Source organism: Lepidochelys kempii, chromosome 14 (genome assembly GCF_965140285.1).
Source record: "Lepidochelys kempii isolate rLepKem1 chromosome 14, rLepKem1.hap1, whole genome shotgun sequence".
In the NCBI taxonomy this organism is placed as follows: domain Eukaryota; kingdom Metazoa; phylum Chordata; order Testudines; family Cheloniidae; genus Lepidochelys; species Lepidochelys kempii.
In genome coordinates, this window is record NC_136393.1 from 13421079 (window position 1) to 13438533 (window position 17455).

Consider the following 17455-nt stretch of genomic DNA (forward strand, 5'->3'; position numbering starts at 1 on the left):
GGGCATCATGATCACCTTGCCCCAGGCTAGATCAAGACTAGGGGAGAGTGGAGTTGGAGGCGTCCCAGTCTGGAAAAGGTAGATAACCACTGTATTAGGGGATATTCAGAATATCAGTAAGGTACTGAAAGCGTTAATACTCCAGGCAAGTGGTCTGGCCAAGAATAAGTTAGAAATTGGAAGCCAGCAAACAAAGTTTGATCAGAACAGTCCCTTCTGGCCTTAAAAATTGATGAACATGAATAGCTCTTTGGGGAGGGACTGCATCTTCCTGTGTGTTTGCACAGCCTACAGCATAATGCAGGCTATGCTCAGTGCAGTTATCTGGTTGGGATCATTAGATGCTACGGCTACTGCAATAAAATAAATAGTCATAGCTGCTGAATGGGGCTTAGGTCTCAGTGTCTTGGCACATGCAGAAAAGGTCACGCAGTAATTGCATGCTGAAGCTGGGAAGTCTGAGCAATCTCTCTCTCCCAGGTTTTCCTATCCAGCAGGGTGGTATCTAAGCACTCTACAACAATTAAAGGCAGTGCTCCATGTACCTGAAACGGCACTGTTGTCACAACCTCCTTTGTTCCTGCAGGGCATATCTGGGGGGTGGAGTTTGGGAGTAGGGAATATTTAGGGCTGTTGATTTTGTGGAGATAGAGGTGGTTAGGGACTATTTAGAAAAGCTGGACGTGCACAAGTCCATGGGGCCGGACGAGTTGCATCCGAGAGTGCTGAAGGAATTGGCGGCTGTGATTGCAGAGCCATTGGCCATTATCTTTGAAAACTCGTGGCGAACCGGGGAAGTCCCGGATGACTGGAAAAAGGCTAATGTAGTGCCAATCTTTAAAAAAGGGAAGAAGGAGGATCCTGGGAACTACAGGCCAGTCAGCCTCACTTCAGTCCCTGGAAAAATCATGGAGCAGGTCCTCAAAGAATCAATCCTGAAGCACTTGCATGAGAGGAAAGTGATCAGGAACAGCCAGCATGGATTCACCAAGGGAAGGTCATGCCTGACTAATCTAATTGCCTTTTATGATGAGATTACTGGTTCTGTGGATGAAGGGAAAGCAGTGGATGTATTGTTTCTTGACTTTAGCAAAGCTTTTGACACGGTCTCCCACAGTATTCTTGTCAGCAAGTTAAGGAAGTATGGGCTGGATGAATGCACTACAAGGTGGGTAGAAAGCTGGCTAGAGTGTCGGGCTCAACGGGTAGTGATCAATGGCTCCATATCTAGTTGGCAGCCGGTATCAAGTGGAGTGCCCCAAGGGTCGGTCCTGGGGCCGGTTTTGTTCAATATCTTCATAAATGATCTGGAGGATGGTGTGGATTGCACTCTCAGCAAATTTGCGGATGATACTAAACTGGGAGGAGTGGTAGATACGCTGGAGGGGAGGGATAGAATACAGAAAGACCTAGACAAATTGGAGGATTGGGCCAAAAGAAATCTGATGAGGTTCAATAAGGATAAGTGCAGGGTCCTGCACTTAGGACGGAAGAACCCAATGCACAGCTACAGACTAGGGACCGAATGGCTAGGCAGCAGTTCTGCGGAAAAGGACCTAGGGGTGACAGTGGACAAGAAGCTGGATATGAGTCAGCAGTGTGCCCTTGTTGCCAAGAAGGCCAATGGCATTTTGGGATGTATAAGTAGGGGCATAGCGAGCAGATCGAGGGACGTGATCGTTCCCCTCTATTCGACATTGGTGAGGCCTCATCTGGAGTACTGTGTCCAGTTTTGGGCCCCACACTTCAAGAAGGATGTGGATAAATTGGAGAGAGTCCAGCGAAGGGCAACAAAAATGATTAGGGGACTGGAACACATGAGTTATGAGGAGAGGCTGAGGGAGCTGGGATTGTTTAGCCTGCAGAAGAGAAGAATGAGGGGGGATTTGATAGCTGCTTTCAACTACCTGAAAGAGGGTTCCAAAGAGGATGGCTCTAGACTGTTCTCAATGGTAGCAGATGACAGAACGAGGAGTAATGGTCTCAAGTTGCAGTGGGGGAGGTTTAGATTGGATATTAGGAAAAACTTTTTCACTAAGAGGGTGGTGAAACACTGGAATGCGTTACCTAGGGAGGTGGTAGAATCTCCTTCCTTAGAGGTTTTTAAGGTCAGGCTTGACAAAGCCCTGGCTGGGATGATTTAACTGGGAATTGGTCCTGCTTTGAGCAGGGGGTTGGACTAGATGACCTTCTGGGGTCCCTTCCAACCCTGATATTCTATGATTCTATGATTCTATGATTCTATGATTTTTAAGGGAGCATGGTCCTGTCTTCTGTGACCCTCCGTCCTTTGGATTATTTGTATACTGCTATTGTATATACTGTTATGCAAAAGGGACTAACGTCTTGTCCATTAGGGGTCATTTGATTCATTAGCACCCAGAACCTTGTTAAAGAGATAGCGTGGGCTGATTGGCTGAATCGCTCTCCTTTGTCTGGCAGTGAAAGCGCTGAGGTATTTTTTGTAGGCAAAGCAGCTGCACAAAAGGAGAGCTGATGCCCCCTGGCTCACCTTTGAAAGCTATGTGGTCCCAGAGAAGCTTTGAGACAGAGGTTTCCCAGGTACAAATGTCCTGGGGCGGGAAGAGAAAACCATTTGTTAAGCAACTGAGATTTGGGGGGGGGGGGGCATGTCTACGCTCTGGCTGCTACATAGGCACAGCTACCGTGCTGTAGCTATGCCACTGTACTGTCATAGTACAGACAATTCCCATAGTGACAGAAGAGATTTCCCATCACTGTAGGAACTCCAGCTCTGCAAGTGATGGCAGGTAGGTTGACAAAAGCATTCTTCCATTGCCCTAGCTACGTCTACACTGGGGGCTCGGTCGGCGTAGCTACGGTGCTCGAGGGTGTGGAATTTCTGTAGCTGTTAAGTGTAGACTAGGTCAGAGAGACAGAAGCGAAAGGTAGCTGCTTCTGGGACAGGACAGAGGTGGGTGTCATACCTGAAGAGAGCAAGCTGCCTGTGTGCAGTCTGTGACCACCTCTGTTCAAGGAAACAGGACTCGTGTACATTTGGTAAACACACACATTACGCAAAGAAACTGCCGGACTTCAAGTCACCGATTTCTGCTCCAAATGCAGAATTGTCCTGCAAGGCCTAAAACTGGCTTCCGCTCAAAGGGGCAATAATGCACTGATTTGGGTGAAATCAACTTGGTTTGCATGTTACCGTAGAACTTGCAGGGCCTGATCCTGTCACCCTCGCTCACACCGAGTAACTGCACCACTTGCAGAGGAAGGTAGTACCCAGCCTGAGTAACCTCCTGGTTGCTTTATGCTAGTTTGTGCTGATTTATGTATTTCTTGAGTTTTTCATCCTGTTTACAAAAATTGCAAAACCTGTTAAGCCCAGAGCAAACACGTGACTGGAGAGTGAGTGTGAAAAGCTTTTGGATTAGAAGAGCAACACAACACACCATAGAATGGGAAAATGGGCAGACGGAGAGATGGCATGAACCTCCCACCTGAGATCCCATCATCACAGATCTTCCCACAAAGGGGCATTACCAGCGGGGAGATCTCAGTCGCTAAGTACCAATAGGCAGAAACATCAGGCCAGTATCTCTCAGCTACGAATATCCCAGGTGCATGTGCTTATACCCACTAACATCCTTACAGGCAGGCAAGCAGGACTGGTCTATGCCAGTGGTGGTCAACCAGGGGTCTGGGACCCACTGGGGGGCTGCAAGCTGGTTCCAGGGGGGGTCTGCCAAGCTGGACCGGCATTAGACTTGGTGGGGCCCAGGGCAGAAAGACAAAGCCCCACGGCATGGGGCTGAAGTTGAACCCTGAGCAACTCCGTTTTGTGGGGCCCCCTGTGGTGGGGAGTCATGGGCAATTGCCCTGATTACTACTCCCCAACACTGGCCCTGCCTTGTATACGCATAAGAACAGTTGTTGGGGCACAGGTGGGCTGTGGAGGTTTTAAATAGCCTGGGGGGGGGAGGGCTCAGAAAGAAAAAGGTTAGTAACCCCTGGTCTACGTTATGAGCACTACAGTGGCACAGCTGATGCTGCAGTAGCACCATAGTCTAGATGCTTCTTACAACGGGTGGTTTTTTCCCCTATCTCTGTAGGTAATCCACCGCCCCGAGCGGATTCCCTTGACCTAGCCACGTCTACACCAGGGGTTAGGTCAGCATAGCTATGACTCTCGGGGGTGTGAATACATAGCAGTAACTATGTCAACCTAATTTATAAGGACAGACCAGACCTCAGTCTATGACCCTCAGCCACTTACCTTTTGACATACTAATAAGCCTACAGTTAGCTGAGGTTCCCCAGTCACTAATTTCCTAGTTAAGGTCCCTTCCCAGTCTATCCATCTCATCTGTCCCTCAGGCACTAGCCTCCTGATACCAGCTGAGACTGGCTGCCTGTTTCCTCAGCCAGGTGGAATTCCTCAATCACTGATCTCCAGGCCGAAGAGTCTCACATTTACATTGTATTTCTGTAATCTGGGACATTACCATTCCTTGCATTACATCAGGATCAGAGGGTGAAATTCCCACTAGACACATAGGTCACATTAACAGAGACGTACTGCAGATACCTATTTTAATGCCAGAGGTTTATTAGACTGATGTATTGTTAAGCTCATTCCTTACTGAGCTGAGAGAGCACCTGCCTCTGGAGCATTCCTTTCATGAAACCCATGAAGAAATTCAATATTAGAACAGTGGTGGTTCCTTACAGCCAAGTCCAGGTCCCACAGCAGTCAATGGCACATTCCTATTGGCTTCAATGGAAGGGGGAATTGACCCTTAGACAGGTTTCAATCGGCCTCAATTCCCAGGCCAGGTGGGGAACCTTTATTCATACTTACAGACTGAAGTTCTCAGGTAGGAAGCAGCGGTTTCTGAGCAACCCTGCCCACAGCTGGACTCCCACGATGCCAAAGATAAAGAAGACAAAGAAACAGAGGAGGAGGACGTTCCCCAGCATGGGCAGTGTGTCCAAGAGCAGCGTGACAAGGATGCGCATACCTGAGGCAAAGGGGGAGTGGCCTTTAAATTTCCTCATTCCTCACATTCAGGCTAAGCTCTCCCCACCCTGTCCCTTCTAAAGTGGCCTTCCGCCCACTCACTGCTCAATTCCCTTCTGCAACCTCCCCACTGTCTTCCCACCCAATGTCCTTTTCACCCTCGGGTGTCTTCCAGGCACCTACAGCTCTCCCACTCATCTCTAAATTCCTGCAAGGGACCTTGGGACTTTCTCCCTTTAACCCTACATGCTGCCATCAGCCCCACCTCTTCACAGTCACCGTGGTATCTAACCCACAATCCTTCCACACCCATTTCTTCCCCTTTGAACTCCTCCCCTTCCTCTCCAAATTCTCCTTTTCTAACTTGTCAGCTTAACTTTCTTCTTTCTTAACCTAGACTGAACTCTGCCATTCACCTGTAAGCTCCTCCTACTCACATTACCGCTAGAGTAATTCTAGAGCGTTCAGCATAAATTAAAATCTCCTTCCCTTCCTAATTCTTCTTATCTCCTCTAAATCCCTTCTCCTCCTTAAAATACAGGACTTCCGATGGCAGTTCATTCCTACAAGTTCAGGAACATTCAGTTCTGTACCAAAGACAAATTGATGGCGACTCCAACTTGACATTTACACAAAAAAATTGATTTCGTCCGACATCTCTGTAATATTCTGCTCATCTCTCTTTCCCTCTCTCTTCTCTCTCTCTGTATCTCTTGCATTCATTCTCTTGCTTGTATTGATCTTTATTTAAGGAAACCTTCACTGTGGCCTCTTTTACTTTTGGTACCTGAACAAGCCTTTTTCATTGTTACACGATGCTGTCGTCTCCATCCAGTCCACTCTGTCCCTCCTCTGACTGGATAAGCCTCCCTGCTCAACTCCTAAATAACAAACAACCTTCTCTAGTTCTTGCATTTATCACCTATCAGAACTCTCTTTCTTCCATTCCCACCTTATGTTTCTATCCTGCTCTAGCTCCACTACATAGGAGATGGGATAAATCACCCAGGATTTGCAAATACATTAAGTGAATTACATCCACAGTTAGACAGCGGCAGATAAATTCCACCATCCATCAATTCTGCAGGGGGGAAAAATTACAAACAGGGTTCTGAAGCTACCGTAATGATAAAAGCAGCAGCAAACAGCAAAACCAGATTATGTTTAATGGACAGGATCAGAAAAATAATTACAGCCTAGGAATTTCCAAGATCGCTGGACAGAGTGGGGGCCAAGTAGCGCCCGTTGAAGAGACAGCCTAGTTCAACCAGCTGGGCTGCCTTTCTGACTTAGATTTAATTTGGCTGATAACCAGGGTGAATTAGATACTTTCTATGTGTCTGGAATCCAGTGTATCTTTTCCAGTGATGTTGCATCGCATTTAGTACATATGATTCTTAGAATTTATGAGTGGGACCGAGTTTATTATCTACCTACCTGCTGGTATTATCTTGCTGCCTATCCCTGTATCATCTGAACGCCTTCCACTTAAAATCAATAGCAATACCAAAATCCCTGTGGGCCACATGGAGTCTCCAGCAATGACACTTCTGACTTCTTAGGGCCAAAACTCTACTTGGGGTAGGTTCGTTTTTTGCTGGTGTTTGGCCATAGAAGGGGCTGTTTCTATTGTGGAGCATCACTTCTGGGGAAAGGAAGGTTTTGCATAATTTTTTAAAGACAATAAGGAACTTGGTGAGGGCCATAGCATCATTTAACTCCCAGAAAGACAAATCATGAATTCTCAATCAGCAGCTCGCATCCACCTTGCCCTTCCCATGTTGCTAAATAGGAGGACGGTCCCACTGTGCAAAACGTTGAGAATTGCTGATTTACACAAATAACATGGCCCTAGGGGATCCTACGTAGTGACTCGCTTGTCTCTATGGGGAAAGTTACTGGCACACAGCTATACTGGTATATCACTTTGAAAGCGGTATAACCTAAATGGAAAAAAGGCTCTCTTATTCCAGAATAAGAGTGCCTACAGGGGAAGCTATACCATAACTACAGCAATATAATCATACTTGTACAGTTCTGCCTATACATTCCCCTGTGTAAACAAGTCCTAAGAAGTGGAGGAAGGCAAGATGCAAAGCTGCTGCAGCAGAGCTGAAGATGTGGTCCACAGTGTATCCTTGAACTATTGTAACAATACAAGCATGGCAAGTGCTCCCCACTCACGATCTATACCCGCCCCCCTCCAAACACACAGACCAGATCAGTCACACCCCTCAGTGCCTTTCACATTACACACCACTCCTTCCCCCAAACGAACTTTTCATCTCCTTGCAAAGTGATTCGGAGAGGAGCTCCCTAGCAGGGAGGCGGCAGCGTACCAGATAAACAAATGGAACAGTGTGGCTGGTCTTTGACTATCAATTCGCTCCTGTTTCCAAAGATGGTTAGATGGATGGACTATTCATTAAAACCAGCGTGGCGTTAGGGACTACAAAAGGACTGTAGGAGCCAACTGTAGCTGTAGGAGCCAGCCCACTTAAGACACATAGGCCAATGTTTTCAGGGCAACTTGAGAAAAAAAGATGCAAAGCATCCCTATTGCTCCTTCAGCTGCACTGTGTCTGGAATAATGAGCTGAAACGAACTGAAAAAGGGAGGACAACAGGGAATCGACTTACTGGGAACTCGGTTAATGGCTCTGAGTGGCCGAAGTACTCGGACAGTCCGAACAGCTGAGAAACTGACATTCTGCAAGTCCAGGGAGTATTCCAGCATGCTACGGAAAACACAAACATGGGAGCACATGAAAGATCTGCAGGAGAAATGTTAGATCATCAAACATATGCAGTGTGCCAACAGAGACACTTTCTATTCTGTCTTCCCCATCGGGAAAGGTTTCTGGAAGAATTAATTATGCTGATTTGCTTATCCAAATAAAATCAAGGAGAGACACCATTGCGCAGTTCTTCCCCCCTCTCTTTGGTTTTGGTTCCAGGGGAGTAGCTTCCTGAAGATTATTCCATTACCCAGGAGGGGAATTTTCAAAGAGAGGTTTAGTTGTAACAATAATGTAAATGCTGTAAGAAATCCGCGGCCACTTAGGATTTCCTGGTTGTCACTACTGCATGCCGTAGCAACTGAAAACAGCCGGGACAGGACTCGGACACTCCTGCTGCAACAGCGTAGACCAGGGGTGGCCAACCTGAGCCTGAGAAGGAGCCAGAATTTGCCAGTGTACATTGCCAAAGAGCCACAGTAACACGTCAGCAGCCCCCCCCAGCTCCCCCGCCCCGCCTGCCAGCCGCCCCGCCCACAAGCGCCTCCCCTCCCTCCCTGTGCCTCACGCAGGATGCATGAGGCTCCGGGGGGGGGGTGAAGAGCGAGGGTGCAGCAGGCTTGGGGAAGGGAGCGGGAAGGGGCAGGGCCTTGGGGGAAGGGGTGAAGTGGGGGCAGGGCCTGTGGCAGAGGCAGGCGTTGAACAGCGAGCAGTGGAAAGTTGGTACCTGTAGCTCCAGCCCTGGAGTCTATGCAAGGAGCCGCATATTAACCTCTGAAGAGCCGTATGCGGCTCCGGAGACACAGGTTGGCCACCCCAGCATAGACCCCCTAGTCCCTATACTGTTCAATATGACAGAGTTGAGTGATTCCAATTCTATCCCACAGAGGGCAGTGAAATAAACAGGTGGACAGACAGACACGTACTCAAGTCAAAATACTTAACATTTTTATATACAATTTACTTGTTCAAAGTACCATACAAACGTTGCCCCATTAACCTCACAATAGGCCTGTGATGTATACAATAAAGTATCCCCATTCTACAGCTGGAGACACTGAGGCACAAAAAGACTGGGGTGACAGAACTGTTACTAGATCTTGGGGGTTCCTGACTCATTCCTCTGTGCCACATTCCCACTCACTAATTGTTGTGGGAATGATAATAATGTCTCTAACAGCACTGTCTCATTCAGTGGGGAAGAAAGCAGAAGACTGCATTTTTTTAAGGGAATCTGTCAGGTCAGTTCACACTTGAAATTTTATGTTTTGAATTTTTATTTTTTTTTAACAAACCCTAAGATCAAGACACAGTTTGGCCTGTTTGTTGTTTAATTCAGATTTTGCTGGAAGCTCATTGTTTGCATCCCAGAGACAGTACCACGGCCCTAGAGCAGGAGAGCCAAAAGGCAACACTGACCATTTTATTTTCATCATCCAACTTCAGAGGAACGCTCATAGGGAAACCACAGCATTCATGGTGACTGGAGAGAGAGGCTGGCTGTCAAAATTAGATCCCAATCCAGCAAAGATTTCATCCATTGCTTTTAGCAGGATTATCCATATTGGCTGGAATCCTGGCTCCACTAAAGTATTATTGACAGAGGGGCTAACAGGAAAACTCAGAACAAGGTCTCACTCATGACATCATCAATGTTTATATATTTTTGGATTTGATATTTTGGTCTAGGCTCATCTAGACTGAGGAATAGATCAGATTTTAATAACTATGGTGTTACTAAGGGAATGAGGTTTTAAAAATAGTCACATTTAATATGATCGAGTCCTTTTATTGTAAAAGAACACGTGTAATGACAAATGCAAAAAGAACAGGAGTATTTGTGGCACCTTGGAGACTAACAAATTTATTTGAGCATGAGCTTTCGTGGGCTAAAACCCACTTCATTGGATGCATGCAATGGAAAATACAGTAGGAAGATATATATACACACAAACACACACAGAGAGAAAACATGAAACAATGGGTGTTACCATACACACTATAACAAGAGTGATCAGTTAAGGTGAGCTATTACCAGCAGGAGAGAAAAAAAACAAAAACAAAAAAACCTTTTGTAGTGATTATCAAGGTGGGCCATTTCCAGCAGTTGACAAGAATGTGTAAGGAACAGTAGGGGGGAAAAATAAACAGGGGGAAATAGTTTTACTTTATGTAATGACACATCCACTCCCAGTCTTTATTCAAGCCTAATTTAATGGTGTCCAGTTTGCAAATTAATTCCAATTCAGCAGTCTCTCGTTGGAGTACGTTTTTGAAGTTTTTTTGTTGTAATATTCCGACTTTTAGGTCTGTAATCGAGTGACATGGGAGACTGAAGTGTTCTCTGACTGGTTTTTGAATGTTATAATTCTTGACGTCCGATTTGTGTCCATTTATTCTTTTACGTAGAGCCTGTCTGATTTGGCCAATGTACGTGGCAGAGGGGCATTGCTGGCACATGATGACATATATCACATTGGTAGATGTGCAGGTGAACGAGCCTCTGATAGTGTGGCTGATGTGATTAGGCCCTATGATGGTGTCCCCTGAATAGATATGTGGACACAGTTGGCAATGGGCTTTGTTGCAAGGATAGGTTCCTGGGTTAGTGTTTTTGTTGTGTGGTATGTGGTTGCTGGTGAGTATTTGCTTCAGGTTAGGGGAATGCAAAAACACACATGGTCATGTAGCAGAACTTTCGGTAAGCAGAATGCTTCCAAGAGATTTGAATGAGGAGACATCAACCCTGGAAGGGGGTTTCATAGACTCATAGGACTGAATGGGACCTCGAGAGGTCATCTGGTCCAGTCCCCTGCACTCATGGCAGGACTAAGTATTATCTAGACCATCCCTGACAATCTAACCTGCTCTTTAAAATCTCCCATGATGGAGATTCGACAACCTCCCTAGGCAATTTATTCCAGTGTTTAACCACCCTGACAGTTAGGAAGTGTTTCCTAATGTCCAACCTATAAAAGGCATCCAAAGCTGGGTGCCTTGGCTCCCTTTCTCTACAAACGGTACCAATGAGAGGGTAATATTAACCAATGAGGGATGGAAAAGATGGAAAGATTATTTAGACAGTGTCATCACTTGGAAAAATAGAATGAAATTTGCTCTCGCTCCTTGAAGGCTTTGCTGTGCGCTACCATCACTCAGACATGGCTCTTTAAGCTTCACCAGGCGCACTTGCTGCAATTTAAGCCTGTTGTTTCTTGTCCTATCCTCAGAGGTTAACGAAAACAATTTTCCTCCCTCCTTGTAACGACCTTTTATGTGCTTGAAAACTGTTATGTCCCTTCTCGCTCCTCTCTTCTCCAAATTAAACAAACCCAGTTTTTTCAATCTTCCCTCATAGGCCATGTTTTCTAGATCTCTACTCATTTGCTCTTCTCTAGACTTCCTACAATTTGTCCATATCATTTGCTCTTCTCTAGACTTCCTACAATTTGTCCATATCTTTCCTGAACTTTGGAACGCAGAACTGGACACAATACTCCAGTTGAGACCTAATCAGCATGGAGTAGAGCTGAAGAATTACTTTTCATGTCTTGCTTACAACACTCCGGCGAATACCTCTCAGAATGATGTTTGCTTTTTTTGCAACAGTATTACAGTGTTGACTCATATTTAGCTTGTGATCCACTATGACCCCCCAGATCCCTTTCTGCTGTACTCCTTCCTAGGCGGTCATTTCCCATTTTGTATGTTTGCAACTGATTATTCCTTCCTAAGTGGAGTACTTTGCATTTATTCTTATTGAATTTCATCCTATTTACTTCAGACCATTTCTCCAGTTTGTCCAGATCATTTAGAATTGCTGTTTGTTAGGCCAAGTCATCTATTCCCACGCAGCAAGTCTTTATACAATTGGCAGACATGCAAATAAATGTGCGACATCATTCTTCTTATGCTTTCTTAAGCTTTCATTCCTGCCCTACCCTTCCTAACCCCTCCATCTCTGCTGCTTGCAAGAAACAACATAGGAAAATGACTTCAAAAGAGCAAATATAGCACCAGGAAGAGACCAAACAAGTCAAACACACAGTTTTAAAATATTAAAATTGTGTATAAAGGCACATCAGAGCAATTGGATTTGTGCTGACTGGAGAATAACTTGTGCATACACATTATTGCTCCAGGAGACAGATGAAAAAGAAGTGGATACGGAGGAGGGCCAGAAGCCCAAATTATTGATAAAAGTAGCTACCAAAGTCACAGAATGCTGCTGCCAATGCCCCTGGCACTAGGTTCTGCAGATGAAAGGACTATGTCTGCACCATGACAACTCCAAGGCAGTGTCTCTGAAGACAGGGATTGTGGGTTGAAGCAAACAAGCTGGGGGCTTGGGGCGACAGTGGCGAGTTTTGGGGCCCTCTGTTAGAAGAATTATTGTCACTGCTGAGTTTATGGAATGCAGCTGCAGTATGGTCCAGGTAGCAGTGCTGGTCAAACCATTTGTCCTCCACTAGGAGAGCATGACCTTTCGGGGGGCGGGGGGTGCAAGTTTTGCCATCATTACGCATGCCCCTGTCACCTCGAGATACACTTACAGCAAAATGCTGTATGTGAGGCCATATGTGTAATGATATGTTTACCTGCAGCATGCCATTCAACCACTGGAGAAAATGTTGGGAGAGGCTCTTGAGCTAGAGGCCCCCTCAGTTGGATTCACAGAGCATTACAGAGACAGGAACTCCCCCAAACTCTGCTGGTGTCTCCGATAAGGGGGACTTGGTTAGGCCCCATCTCTGCCTTCTGTCTGTCTAGGTACTCATAATCCCCATCACCATAATACCTGAGCACCTTGCAACCACTCACAATCCCTCGCGGAGATAGGGGGTAATAGGGAAGGACTTTACAGATCAAGAACTCAGGCACAGAGACTGGATGATTTGCCCAAGGTCAAACAGGGAGCCTGTGGCAGAACTGGGAACTGAAGCCAGGGCTCTGAGTCCTAGCCCACTGCTTTGATCACAAGACTCTGGGACCTCTCAGTTATGCCCATGAAGCTATACAGCTGCATTTCACTGTTCGTAGGAGATACACCCACCTTTACCAAACAGTAAAAGGCATCCAAAGCTGGGTGCCTTGGCTCCCTTTCTCTACAAACTGTACCAATGGGAGGGTAATATTAACCAATGAGGGATGGAAAAGATGGGAAAATTATTTAGACAGTGTCATCGCTTGGAAAAATAGAATGAAATTTCTCTCGCTCCTTGAAGGCTTTGCTGTGTGCTACTATCACTCAGACATGGCTCTTTAAGCTTCACCAGGCACACTCCACTCTGGGTGTTATTTATTTACTGAAATAGACATTTGTTTTAATCACGCTAAACCGAATAGGAAATAATAGCACCGGAGGTGCAAAGATCTCAGGACCTCGGCTGTCTACCAGATCCACGACATTCAATAGCAGCACGAATCTGAGCTGGGGCACCTGATGGATGTTGCTGTCGAAGCAGCAGCAACTTAAGCCGACGCCGAAGAACTGAGAGAAAGTGGTGATTTTTCAAGGGGGAAAAAAACAAACCCTATAACTTTTTGTATTCTGTTCACAAGTGGGATTGAATCTGAACCCGGCCGCAAGGGAAACCGCCCAGGGGTTTCTTTTAAACAGCAGGTTTCTCTATGTAGAGAATGACTTTAGCCTGAACTGCTGCTGATTCAAAGGCTTTCAGACTACCAGTGACAAAGCTGTCACAGAAAGAGAGCATGCGGGTTGAGACGTCTTTGGGATCCTACGATCTCTGGTGTTCTTTAACCCTTAAAGGAATTCAGTTTAGAGACTGGCTCAAGCTGCAAACTTCAGAATCCTCCAGGGGTTCAAAATCTGGGTCTGATCTGGTGGAATTGATTCAGCCTCTTCTAGCAGGATCTGGTTCTGCCATCATTATTCTGAGCGAGCAGCACCTTCCTCTGGGATCATCCCATTGGCTGTCCCTTGAAACAGGAGGGGACTAGGAGAAGGAGCCCTTCGCTTCTGGGACACTAGCTCAAATGCAGGTTCAAAGTGCCATTACGGGCGGAAGGCCTCTAGGAAAGCACACGATGGGTATGGTGCACTTCGGACTGGACTTGTGCTCCTAGCATAGAAGCCACTTCCCCAGATGGAAGTCGCAGCAGGGAGACGAAGGGCTGAACAGGCCTTAAACTCAACTATCCTCTCCCTCTCCTTTTGGCCCATTTGTGGGGTGGGTCAGGAAAGATGACAGTGCTGGAGCCCTGCAGAAGGCTTCAGTTTGCAGAATTGTTAATCCAGCACTTGGCTTCAGCACAAAATTCACTCAACATATTACGGGGAGAAAGGGAGGAACCCCAGCAGCAGCCCAGCTGTCAGTGAGGTTCATAATGGAAAGCAAGCGGGAGAAACAGCTGGAAGGGCACAAACTACTGCTGAAATTTCATTGGGAGTAAGGGGAGGGAGCTTCCAATGGCCACGTTCCCTCCTTGAGCATCCCTCTCCCGTCCAGCCCAGCTGCTGCACAACATTGATGTCAATGGCGCTATGGTGACTGACCCCAGCTGAGGAACCAGCCCTCAGAATCACACTGGGACTTATCAGTTTGTGACACTCATGTTTAATTTGTAATCGGGGATCGGTCTGGAGAACAGCTCCATCTCCTCTGCAAGAGACCCTGAATCCAAGAAGAACCATGGAGCGAGGTGGGTAGACTATGGAATGGCCAAGGAGAAAGGAGGGTAGGAGGAAAGCTGCTGCTTAGAAGACACAAAGTCAGCCAAAGTCGACAAAGAGCCAGCAAGTCAAATTGCATCTTCCTCCTGCAGCCATGATTCACCAGCTCTTTTCAGACATCACTGAACTGTAAACCATTCCGCGTGGTTTTGGGTGTAAATATTCAACCTCGATGCATGAGGATCATACACTCTTAGAGGTAGAAGTCACAGCAAATTATCTTTAGACGGCAAACAAGGTGTGCCCTGCAACTACCGTTAACCTTCGAGCGCTCTTTGAGCGGCCATCTCCCAGAATCCTCCCTTTTCGAATAATGGAACATAATTATGTGATTCATCAAAACTTCTCTTTTTCTCCCTGTAACCTAGAGCTGAAGCCGTGTTTCAAAAGGCTGAGCAGTGCCCCATTATCAGATCTCATTGCCAGTGAGCTTTCCTGTAATTACAAAGATGTGTTGCAGACATTACACTCTACAATTAGCGCTAATTGCATTACATTGTCACAAATAAATCATTTATTCTTCGTGAGCTCATGGGATTGCTCCGGACAGTTTAATACAGCTGACAAGTACTTAAGGATATGCCACAGAAGTGACCAATGTCATAGGGAGCCCAGAGACAATGGGTGCGAAACCAGCAAGCAGCACTGAGACCAGCCACACGCTAGGTCTTTCATAGGTACCCTGGCTGACAGCTTGGTTCAGTGATATTCTGAATGCCTAGGAGGTGGCAGCAAATTCCAGAGTAAACAGCACAAGACAGACTTCTTTGGAATGGCAACACTGGAATCAAGCAAAACCTGTGAAGCTAACAGTAAAAGCTGCCTCATTTGGGCAACTTTCCTGGACTTCTTCCAATCATCTAGTTTGACTTTGTTTCCAAGAGATGTTTGACTGCACAAGAAACACACAGATGAGTGTGAAGCCTGTAACCGAGCCTGCCCTATCCCAAGGTAGAGGCTTTTCTGAGCTATGGATGCTGGCCAACAAATGCAGCACATGTCCTTGGGTACAATATGCTGGTTTCCCCCAGCAAAACCTTCCACCTCCTGCCCCAAACCACACTGGGCACAACATTTCTTGCAGTGCACAAATGCATTGCTGGTGAGATAAGAGCAAAAAGCAGGCAGTAAGATTTACTGCTCTGCTTCCATTCCCCCACCATGATGCTGGGGCACATGATGCTATCTATGCAGTGGGCAGGCTGGGTATTTGGAGAGAATGCAGAAGATGACAGAGCAGAAAATGACATTGTTCTGAGATCTTCTGAATCTGATTTTAAGCATGTCAGGAACACGCCCATAAGAGTAAGGGATGTCTGATCGCTGCAGAATGTGGCACACCTGATAGTCAGCTGGTTGGCGTGCAAACTTCCATTGCGCTAGTGCTTTGTACTGGACTCTTTAAGGTTGAAGGGGTTCCCTTGAGCAGTGCCAGCTACCTCAGTCTAAAAGCTATACATTTTGAGAGAGAGCTGAGTCTTCTGAACAGCCTGGAAGCAGTGAAAATAAGTGTGCTAACACCATGGATGTGACTGTATGTCTCACTTAACATGGCAGGTGGTGGTGGTGAAGTTGTAGACATTTAAGTGAGAGACACTGGTCCAGACATAACTGTCACAGTCAGGCAACACTCTGCTGTAAATCAGTGAACTTGGGCTGGCTTATGTCAGGAAGAATTGGATCCAGAGAGCCTGCTGTGTGTGGGCTGGGTGGGCTGCTGGAGTTGGTAATGAATGGATCTGGTCAGACTGTCACTCAAAGCTATTTCTTAAATAAATGGCCCTCCCTTCCCCCCCTCTTAAAATGAAAATGTTCACCAAAACCTGTCATTTTTCTGCAATTTTGACAAGAGCGCCCAAAACATGAAATGTCTTTGGTTCTTGTTTTCCCCCATTTTCTCTCCCTCTTTGTTTTCTCCCCCTCCCTTCCCCCTCTTTGTGCCCTGAAAAAGGGGGGGGAAGGGCAAGGGGAAAGCCCCAAACAGTTACTGTTTTGGCATCCTTTCCCCCTCTCCGCTGGCCATCTCAGCAGAGAGGCAGAGCCTGGAGACTGAATTGCCCTCCCACCATTGACGTAGGTACCTGTGGATGAGGACTGAGCATCATTGGAGGGCAGGATGGTGGAAGTGTGACAGCTGCCATCTCGGCAACTGAATCAGGGACCTCCAGAGCTAAAAGCCCAAGCTGCTGCAGTTTGAACTGAAGAGCCCAGGGGCTCTGTAACTGGGAGCTACAACAGGTCATATCCTCTGCGCATTGGCACAGAGTGGAACTTGTACTACAGCTCACCTGTGGGTTACAGAAGCCTGCCCTGTTGCTCCCAGCATTGCAATAAAGCTTCCAAAGCTACCATCCAGCACCAGCCCCCATCACGACATTCGCTCTTGCCAGGCACTTTGGGAAAGGGTGCGAGGGTTTTGATTGAAGGCAACGAGGAGATACCCGGCCGGCACATGGCTACGTTTGAGAACGGTTGCAGCTGACATGTCAGGAACGAGCCTGCTAGGTCTCCTCAGGGTGTTAGCTCCAGTTTTTCTTTCAGATCATAAAGCCCCAGGTTAAACTAGATCTGCTTCCCCCCAAGGGATTCAGAAAACAGTGGACTGAGAGGAGGGGGCTGGTGGCGAGGCAGAGAGGATTTCAACAAACATTCTGATTTGAGAAAAGAGAGTTCACTTAAAACCATGAATACCAAAAAATCATGCACAAGAACAATAAGGTGTGTGTGCGCATGGGGAGGGACAGGATGAGAAAACTGGACTAAAAATAGTTAGATTGCCTGTAGCTCACTAAGAACATGAGTCTTGGTGCAGAAGCTATTTGGGATGGAAGGGGATGGAAGTTGTTACTTGCCTAGGATTACTCACACATGGTCATCAGCAAACAGGTGGGAGGGGGTCAAAGTCTTTCAACCAAAATCCACAGTCAGATTCTTTATCACATTATTTATAGAATTTGGTTTGGATCATCATAGCAGCACAAAACCCTGCACCTGAGCTCAGCTCTTCTCATCTCCAGTTCTCACCCTCAGC

At 46.6% G+C, this 17455-nt stretch overlaps 1 protein-coding gene across 1 annotated transcript in view; it reads right to left on the reverse strand.

The window, feature by feature from the left end:
* CACNA1G (calcium voltage-gated channel subunit alpha1 G) overlaps nucleotides 1–17455 on the reverse strand; it is a 285440-nt gene that overhangs the window by 130522 nt on the left and 137463 nt on the right. Inside the window, exons 4-5 of the mRNA XM_073310526.2 lie at nucleotides 7630–7727; nucleotides 4832–4991 (exon numbers count right to left, since the gene is read on the reverse strand). Of these exons, the coding sequence (XP_073166627.2) occupies nucleotides 4832–4991; nucleotides 7630–7727 (258 nt within the window). The remainder of the gene's footprint in view (nucleotides 1–4831; nucleotides 4992–7629; nucleotides 7728–17455) is intronic.